The sequence below is a fragment of the Coenobita brevimanus genome, chromosome 50 (genome assembly GCF_032717465.1).
Source record: "Coenobita brevimanus isolate Jiangsu-jjx chromosome 50, ASM3271746v2, whole genome shotgun sequence".
Taxonomy (NCBI): Eukaryota; Metazoa; Arthropoda; class Malacostraca; order Decapoda; family Coenobitidae; genus Coenobita; species Coenobita brevimanus.
The window spans coordinates 12,676,954-12,686,953 of NC_137003.1; the positions used below are offsets into that span (position 1 = coordinate 12,676,954).

A 10,000-nucleotide genomic window follows, 5' to 3' on the forward strand; every position below is an offset into this window, starting at 1 on the left:
ACAAGTTATGCATAATTCTGTGTACATCTTCGTCACAAATACACTATAGACACAGTTTCTTGAGGTTTATAGAAAAGAAAGTAAGAAAATCTTGTATAATTTTGATAATGTTGAATACCAGATGGTAGTTTATTATCGCGGGATGTTAAATTGGAATGTTGATTTATCTAGCAGCCAAGGAGATTAAATCCTCCCTCGCAACTAAGGCTGGCTGGATGTTAGGAAACCACTGCAAAGCGTTGTAGTGAGTGACCTTGTTCTGTCGGATGAAAATAATCCGACACTGCAGCCCTTTTTATACTAACTTACCATAGATTTTCGTCCTTTTGCTGCTCATATCACGAAGCTCAGTGGCAGAAAAAGACAGTATTATGGATCTACTATTATCGCAGCACTTCTTTGTGACTAGCATCATAGTCTAGCTTTAATCTATTGTTAGAACTTGGTATTCAAGATGGAGAGATGTCAATTTTAGGCCAAGTTAGAGTGAAAAGCGTACTAACACTTGCTCCACCCCACAGTACCCGGAGGTGTGGGTAACAGCTCCATCAGGCACAAGAATAGCACAGTGGAAGAACGTCAACAACTCGGCCGGGCTCGTCCATCTCGACTTTCAACTTGCTGACGAACCAGAGAAGGTGAGGAAGGGGAGGTGATTCATTAGACCTTGGGCGAGAGTAAGATGGTGTGGGGTGGCGTGGTGATGAGGGTAATGGGGGGTGAGGCGTGTGGGGTAGGGTTCGGTGGTAGTGGTATGGTGGGGTGGGGGTGATGAGATGGTGTGATGTGTAGTGGTGTGGGGGTGATGAGGTGGTGTGGTTGGGATGGTGGTAAAATGTAGTATGGCTTGGAGAAGGTGGGGGTGAGGCGGTGAGGAATGGTGTTGTGTGACGAGGTGTAGTGCTGTGTGATAGGCATGGTGGTGAGGTGGTATGGAGTGGTGGAAGGAGATGTGGCGAGGTGGTGTGTGTGTGTGTGTGTCGTGTGAGGTGATGATTTTTTTTAATCTAAAAAAAAAATAATAATAATCTAAGGATACAAATCCACAAACCCGTTCCCTCCTGGTGATGAAATGTGGTAGGAGTGGTAATGAGGTGGTATGGTATGATGTGGTGTGGTGTGGTATGTGGTGTGTGGTTTTGTATGTGGTGTGGTGTGGTATGTGGTATGCCGTGTGGTATGTTGTATGAGGTGTGGTATGTGATAAGTGGTGTGGTGTGGTATGTCGTATGTGGTGTGGTGTGGTATATGGTGTGGAATGTGGTGTACTGTGGTATGTGGTGTGGCGAAGGTGTGGTGTGTGGTGTGGCGAAGGTGTGGTGTGTGGTGTGGCGAAGGTGTGGTATGATGTGTGGTGAAGGTGTGAGATGTGGTGTGGCGAAGGTGTGAGATGTGGTGTGGGGAAGGTGTGAGATGTGGTGTAGTGAAGGTGTGGTATGTGGTGTGGTGAAGGTGTGGTATGTGGTGTAGGTGTGGTATGTGATGTGGTGAAGGTGTGGTATGTGATGTGGTGAAGGTGTGGTATGTGGTGTGGTGAAGGTGTGGTATGTGGTGTGGTGAAGGTGTGGTATGTGATGTGGTGAAGGTGTGGTATGTGATGTGGTGAAGGTGTGGTATGTGGTGTGGTGAAGGTGTGGTATGTGATGTGGTGAAGGTGTGGTATGTGGTGTGGTGAAGGTGTGGTATGTGGTGTGGTGAAGCTGTGGTATGTGGTGTGGTGAATGTGTGGTATGTGGTGTGGTGAAGGTGTGGTATGTGGCGTGGTGAAGGTGTGGTATGTGGTGTGGTGAAGGTGTGGTATGTGGTGTGGTGAAGGTGTGGTATGTGGTGTGGTGAATGTGTGGTATGTGGTGTGGTGAAGGTGTGGTATGTGGTGTAGGTGTGGTATGTGGTGTAGGTGCGGTATGTGGTGTGGTGAAGGTGTGGTATGTGTTGTAGGTGTGGTATGTGGTGTGGTGAAGGTGGTGTGGTGTGGTGAAAGTGGTGTGGTGTGGTGAAGGTGGTGTGGAGTGGTGTGTGTTGTGGTGAATGTGGTGTGGTGTGGTAGTGTGGTATGTGTTGTGGTGAAGGCGGTGTGGTGTGGTGTGGTGTGGTATGAGTTGTGGTGGTGTGGTATGTTGTGATGAGATGGTGAGGTGTGGTGGTGTGGTATGTGTTGTGGTGAGGTGGTGAGGTGTTGTAGTGTGGTATGTGTTGTGGTGAGGTGGTGTGGTGTGGTGGTGTGGTATGTACTGTGGTGAGATGGTGTGGTGTGGTGGTGTGGTTGTAGTGTTGTGGTGTGGTGTTGTGGTGTGCTATATGTTGTGGTGAGGTGGTGTGGTGTGTGTTGTGGTGAGGTGGTGTGGTGCGGTGGTGTGGCATGTATTGTGATGTGGTGGTGTGGTATGTATTGTGATGAGGTGGTGTGGTGATGTGGTATGTAGTGTGACGAGGTGGTGTGGTGTGGTGGTGTGGTATGTATTGAGGTGAGGAGGTGTGGTGTTGTGGTATGGTATGTGTTGTGCTGAGATGGTGTGGTGTGGCATGTGATGTGGTGAGTTTGTGTGGTGTGATTAGTATAGGAATGAGGTGGTGTGGTGTGGTGCGGGTGTGGGAGTATAATAGGTTAGTAGTCAAAACGTAGATTGCTTCTTTCCATTTTAGCTAATTTATGTAAGCCTTTCAATTTTTTTTTTTGGATGTACAGGGTGGGCATAAAGTGTGGACACAGAGGCTACTATGTATATCTTTACTTGATGACATTTTCAATACGGCTTCCATCATTAGCAATGTACATTTCGACGCTGTTGCTAAATTGACATGTACGCGATGCAGTAATGTATTTTATCCGTCGATCCGAGCACATTCACTTGTGATGGTTGCTTCAGATGAGTAATATCGTTGATTTTTACTAAATAAACCTTCTTCAGCATACTCCAGAAGAAGAAATCAGAGAGATTAAGATCTGGAGAGTGAGGGGCCCATTCCACATGGCCACGTCTCCCAGTCAAGTTAGGGAAATAAATATTTGCTTGTGTCTAGACCTTATGCCCAGCCTGTATAGTGCTCTGTATCATCATCAAAGTACTTTTCCCAATCACTCAAGTAAAAAAACAAATTGGTGTACAAATTTACCACAAGTTTACGGAGAAACGCCGATCTTCCCAGTTCCGTCCAAAAAAAAAAAAAAAATAAAAATAAATAAATAATAATAGTAATAATAAAACTGGGGAAATGCAGTGGATACCCTATCTGTACCAGTGAGAGTTTCGAATGGTTCGATTTTTCCGCTATTTATTCGTCAAATTTTGGGAAGAAAGTTGGGTCTATCTGTACTTTTGAGGAATCACAAGTAAGCTCCAAATGTCACCCATAATGACTTACTCATATTACTCTAACTTGGCATAAAATTGCCATATCTCTATCATTAATGCCTTACAACGTTAAACTAACATTAAAATATGATACTAGTCATTAAGAAATACTACGAAGGGGAGGTAGGGCCTTAGTATTGGGTTATTTTCTTGTTTCATGAAATACGAGAAAGCTACAAAAGGACGAACATCTGGACCAAGTTAAGGTGAAACGAGTATAATGCTAAAGTGATTTTTTTTTCTTTTTTAAATCTCAGGGTGTTTATGTCCTGCACGTAGATCCCCCTCAAGGTCAAACCCAGAGAGTCAACTTCAAGGTGGAGGAGTTTGTGTTGCCCCGCTTCGAGGTTACTATCAAGGAGCCACCCTTCATCCTGGCCCTTGACAAGAACTTCGACTATACCGTGTGTGCCAAGTAAGATGCTGTGGTGTGTGCGTTAATTCGGCTGATTGTAAGTTGGTATTACTGCAAGTTGGTATAATCACTAGCAGGGATAACTTAAAGTGGACGTAATCGTCACCAGTACAGGTGGTGATTATAAACACTAAATATTGTCCATCATTTCCCCACCCAGATACACGTTCGGTCAGCAGGTGAAGGGGAATCTATCACTGTCTTTTTCAAACCAGAAAAGCCGCGAGTGTCGTGTTGATGTCACCAGAAACTATACTGTAAGAGCCAAAAATTCAATGCTTTATATAGGTGTCTGAATTTTACAACAGACAGCGACTGATATTTCATAGAATCTGATGACAGTCGCGTATTTTTACTAATGTTTGCCGCACGTTTCTAAAATAAATGTTGTTTTGACATCTTTTTATATGTAAAATAGGTCTCCAGGGATGTGGATGGAACTGGATCTTTGCTTTTACTAAGGTCAGTTGTAATGCAGATCTCTGGTTGCGTCGACGTGAAGATTACGTCAGCAGAAGTGAAGATCAACAACTGCCACGTGTATTCGCTGGAAGTTACAGCCACTGTGATTGAAGCTGGCACTGGAGTGGAGGCCGAAGCTTCAAGAACAACTACCATCAGCCGCACAGCAGTCTCCTTCACCACAGTCAACAAGGACGAATATAGGAAACCCAATTTGCCTTACACTATTACAGTAAGAATTGACCTGCCTTAGTCCAAAGACATATTTGAGTACTGTATTTTCACAGTTTCTTCCAAACGCCTTTTTTTTTTTTTTTTTTTTTTTTTGCCTCTTGGTGCTCTTCCTTTATATCTTCGTCAGCTCGCTTCACACCTGGCAAGGTGTTCCGTGGGTCAACAAGCCCATATACCCCTTTCCCTTTTTTTTTTTTCTTTCTAAATTTAGGCCTTATAAAGTGTTTTATGGGGTTAAAAGTCAAACCATACATGCACAAAAGTTTTTGCAATTTGCACAGCAGTATATTAGTGTACAGCAGTATATTAGTGTACTCTGACCAAAAATAATGAGAAGCCATATTTTGGCATTAAGCTATCCTACTGTTACTTTACCTAACCTTCATCCAGACCCTTTACTGTGTGGGAGGGACACGGACAAATGGCGATCTACAAGTGGGACGGTGTCATGTCCGGTGTAAGCAAACTCGAATATTCTAAAGGAATTTAAATTGTCCTCCAGGGTATGCTTATAAAGTTATTTACAATTAGGCAATAGGCACTACAGTCTATGCCTACTGGTACTCAACTCAAGGTAAAGATAACCTGTTTCAGGTACGTGAATGTCAGAGTAGCCTTAGTGTTATAATTTTGTCTCACAGGTGAAAGCAGAGATGCCTGACGGGAGTGTGGCAGCCGGAGTACCTGTGGATACATGTGTGACGGAGAATTGTATCACCACGACTACGACTGCAGATGGCCTTATCACCGTCTTTCTGCCTTCACTTGCCACCACCAGCCTCTATGTGAGTAACCTGGTGTATGAACAATGTGTGAATGTGTATCTGGTTCATTTCGTCGTGCATGCTATTGGTAGCTCTCCATGTTTTATGCTTTCTCTATCTTTGTTTTGTGACATTTTCTTAAACATCATCCTGCCCTAACATGTAAAGTCAACAACAACAAAAAAAAAGTAACGCACACTTTATCGCATGTACGATTCTGAAACACGGGAGAAGCATTGTGATAAAGAAAGCATCCTGTGATTAAAAGAGCAAATTTGATCCTTGGTAATTATTAGGACTCGAAATGGCACAAATGTTCACATTCTGGGTGCCATGTTGTTAAAGAGACAGGGTTGATATATTCAGGTGTATCCTACAAAACTCGTTCATTTTCATACCCCAGGTGTGCCATACTTTTTTTTTGTTAACTGTACACCACCATCAGCCTCTGTATGAGCACTGACAGACAAAAAATTTATCCAGGATCGGTGAAAAGGGAGTCTCCACTAGCTGCACTGTGTTTAGATGGAGGGGATGGGGTAAAAAATGAAAACTAATAGGCCTACAGGTAATGATTCCACTGGAACCCCATAGAAAGTACTGTTAACATGTTGCTGGTCGAAATGTAAATATATTGATATCCTGGTTCATCCCCTGCTGATTAAGCGGAAAATTTACATAACGTGCGGATACTGCTTTTTAAATTTGGATGAAACAGCCATATATGAAGCTACAACACATTAGGATATAAAAACTGCTGTAGTTGTGATGTCAGATTACAAGAATAGGGTAAGGAATCAGATGTTCCATATAACTTACTAAATGTTTGCTGTTCATATATAAAGTATACAGTCGTCCCCACCAAGTTATGCAGTCACTCTGCTAACCTAGGATACTACGTTACTTGCAATCTGCTAAACTTGGACAATAAAAACCCATCACATAAAGGTTAACTTGCTATTTTACATCACTTCCCCCTCGCCAACACTTTTCTATGGCCAAATTTGCTTAAAGATATATATATATATATATATATATATATATATATATTTCTTTTTAAGATACACTTTTTTGGTCCTCCACTGAGCCATGACAAACAGGCTATGATAGAACGGTTATCTGGGTCAAATCAAGGTGAAAGGACTGTAGTTAGGGGAACGATGTGCTCACGGAGGGATGTGCATTGCGTTTTATTTTTATTTCTCTACTGAGCTCTTCATTGATTTAATAATGAATGAAAAAGTTTGACGCATCATAATCCCCCTACATATATAAGGTCTTCAGAAGTGGATGACAGATGAAAAAAAAGCCCACAAAAAAGAAAAAAAAAAGCTGGGGATCCCCCATACAGTGCAAGGATTAAGGGACGTATTCTAAGCACCACAAGAGGATTCCTTGCACCTCTTACTAAGCGATTTATATTACTTATTACACCGGAATAGCCTCCTCTGTGCTGTTTACTTTTTTTATAATTTAGATTACTTTGCATCAGTGACATACAAGAGGATGCCGAGGTGTGAGATGCAGAACAAATCGCTGAGCAAAAGGTGTTAGGAAGCCTGCATTGCCACTAACACAGCCCTAAATGCCATGAACTGACTTCTAATATTTTCAGGTTTATTTTCATCCATATTAGGGTGCTTGGGACAGACTGTGGCAAGGAAAAAATCGATTTAATTTAAAAAGTAAACTGGTATGCGTAAACTGCGCTCTGAGCAAACAAGCAGCCGGCCAACTCATTAAAGTATACACTAACCCTCACATACTGCTTCTTTTACGATCTTGCCTTTCTTCTCTCTCTCTCTCTCCCTCTCTCTCTCTCTCTCTCTCTCTCTCTCGAGGGTCGGGGGGCCGGCGGATGCTGCAACAGCAGCAATAGCAGCAACAGCAACAGCAGCAGCAGCAACAGCAACAGCAACAGCAGCCCAGCAACGGCAACAGCAGCCCAGCAACAGCAGCCCAGCAACGGCAACAGCAGCCCAGCAACAGCAGCCCAGCAACAGCAGCCCAGCAACAGCAGCCCAGCAACAGTAACGGCGGCCCAGCAGCAGCAGCAGCAGCAGCAGCAGCCGCAGCCCAGCAGCAGCAGCAGCAGCAGCAGCCATCCCCCCCCCCCTCAACAACGCACCCACGCCTGTTCTAATTCGCTTATTTCCCTGACGGGCTTCATCTGCCCGTGTCCCCAATAACATAATAGATGGACGAATTTATACCAACCCAACCAACCTCTCTCTTGAAAAGTATAGTACTGTGCTCAAGCAGTCATTGCTCCGAATCTACAGTACACAGAACTTTCAATTAAAAATCAGAATACTCGCCAGTCCTTCATCTCTCCATTGCAAGTGTCCTCAGGTCTGTAGGTGGAGGCGTTGAGGAGGTACAGTATAGTAGGCGATAAACTGAGGAGTGTTTGAGTCTGTGGCTACAGTAAACAGCGAGTTTGCTTGCCTGGGACAAGACAGGGATTCCCAGCTCGCACTCGGCAACACTACCCCTTGCCCCGCTTGACCTTGAGACTCCTACCCACTGCCCTCTGCCACTGTCGCATGAATGTATCCTCACCCCTTGTACATACGTGTGGCAAAGAGAAGAGAAATTCCGAGGCTTATTATACGTTACTTCCTGCGAATGACCTATTTTATTTTTCTGTAAGCTGTCAGTGTCGTTTAATATCACTTCAGCTATCCCTGAGGTCTTATTTTGTTACACCGTAGTTTCCTTTTCTTACAGCATTAAGGTAAATTAGCTACTTTCTTGCATCACAACAGGCTTTTTACAAATATAAATATTGTTAGTTACTGAAACACTTACTCTTAGCTTTCCTTATATTCTATAGCAGGGGTCGGCAATCTTTGATGCAATGGGGACCGGCGGGCCAAATGTTTTGAACTTGTTAGAGACTACACCCCCCCTCCTCCAATAATAATAATAATAATGATAATAATAATAATAATAATAATAATAATAATAATAATAATAATAATAATAATATGAGTATGAGTATACAGGGTGTCCCGGGAATTAAGCCCAACACTTTGGGAATTGTTAGATGATGGACTTCTAAGCAAAAAATGTTACATGAACATGTGTCCAAATCTCAACCGTTACGGAGCTACAATTACTGATGACCTTATGGTAGAAAATGGTCTTCATAATTCGCCTATATGGTCATCAGTAATTGTAGCTCCGTAACGGTCGAGATTTGGACACATGTTCATATAACATTTTTTGCTTAGAATTCCATCATCTATCGTTCCCCAAAGCTTTGGCCTTAACTCCCGGGACACCCTGTATAAGAATACATGGTATTATTTTATTCGAAGCCTATTTCCTAAAATTATACTGAATACGATTTTTATAAAATTAACGCATTAGAAACTAAACAAATAACTTTTACTGAAACAAATACCACCATATGTAGTAGAAATATTCAAATATTTGTTAAGAATTATACTGAGTTTATTTGTGGAGCATACTGGCGGGCCGGTGTATCATTACATCGTGAGGACGGTGAAAACCTGAGGACGAGGGCACCAGGCACACCCCAAAAATTCTCTTCTCGGCTAATTTTCACCATTCATAAGTGTATTCATCGCCATAAAACCTACATCATCGTCTTTGTCGATGTTTTTTCCAGCTGATAAGCATGAAAAAAAAGGGGGGGAAATCAAGTACTAGCACCTTAAGGCAAGGAAAATATATACTCACGCACAGTGTATTAGTAAGGTGCTAGTATATGATTCCCCTCCCCCCTTTTTTTTCATGCTTATCAGCTGATAAAAACATCGACAAAGACGATGAAGTAGGTTTTATGGCGATGAATACACTTATGAATTGTGAAAATTAGCCGAGAAGAGAATTTTTGGGGTGTGCCTGGTGCCCTCGTCCTCAGGTTTTCACGGTCCAGTTTAAGGGCCGGGTCAGGACAGCGGGCCGTAGGTTGCCGACCCCTGTATCTATAACTTACGTATATAGTTTTTTTTTTTTTTTCCTCGGTGAAACTGCAGGAGAGCTCCCATGCATAAAATTTATAATAGATATTCTTTTCTCAAACTGTAACATTGTGATGACTTTAAAAGGTTGCAATAATTCTTAATTCTGAAAATATCAAATATAAAACAACCAGTTAATGAACTTACAATAATTACCAAACAAAATATGTTTTTAAAATATTTGTGTTTTGTTAATGGGGGCTATCCTGCAGTTTATCCTTTTTTTTTTTTTTTTCAATGTTACTTCACTAAACGAACTAGTCCTTACTTTTAAACACTTAAGTTTGCTTTATAGGGCTGACTTCTTACTTCACAACAAGCTTACCACAAATATACAAATAATAATTTATTTGAAATTTCCCTTATCTTTTATAGCCTACTAATATTTTTTTCTAGAATCTTTCACTAAATATGTCATTACTTTAAAGCCTCGTACACATCAAGATACAAAGTCGTTCAACATGGTGTCTGGACTGTCTCGCATCTGTCTCAGAAAAACCTAAATTTGTCTCACAATAGTCGCTAGAGCGGCTTGACACTGTCTCTGGGTCACCTACACACCAAGATACTTTATCCAACAAAACTCCCGCGACAGTGTCACTAGACTGTTGCGCGACTGTCTCAGGAATATCTAAATCTGTTGCTGGACAGTCACGCGACAGTCCAGAGACAAGATTTCGGTTGTATCTTGTCTCCCACTAGATGTGGGAGACAAGACACAGGTTGCTCGGTGCGGAGGGATTTGGCAGCGGATGACGAAGTTTTTTTTTTTTTCTTTTT

The 10,000-nt window shown here is 42.3% G+C and overlaps 1 protein-coding gene across 1 annotated transcript in view; it reads left to right on the forward strand.

The window, feature by feature from the left end:
- LOC145399863 (alpha-1-inhibitor 3-like) overlaps nt 1–10,000 on the forward strand; it is a 69,146-nt gene that overhangs the window by 14,433 nt on the left and 44,713 nt on the right. The window contains exons 4-8 of the mRNA XM_080272443.1: nt 522–638; nt 3,611–3,768; nt 3,929–4,025; nt 4,247–4,462; nt 5,106–5,249. Coding sequence (XP_080128569.1) covers nt 522–638; nt 3,611–3,768; nt 3,929–4,025; nt 4,247–4,462; nt 5,106–5,249 — 732 coding nt within the window. The remainder of the gene's footprint in view (nt 1–521; nt 639–3,610; nt 3,769–3,928; nt 4,026–4,246; nt 4,463–5,105; nt 5,250–10,000) is intronic.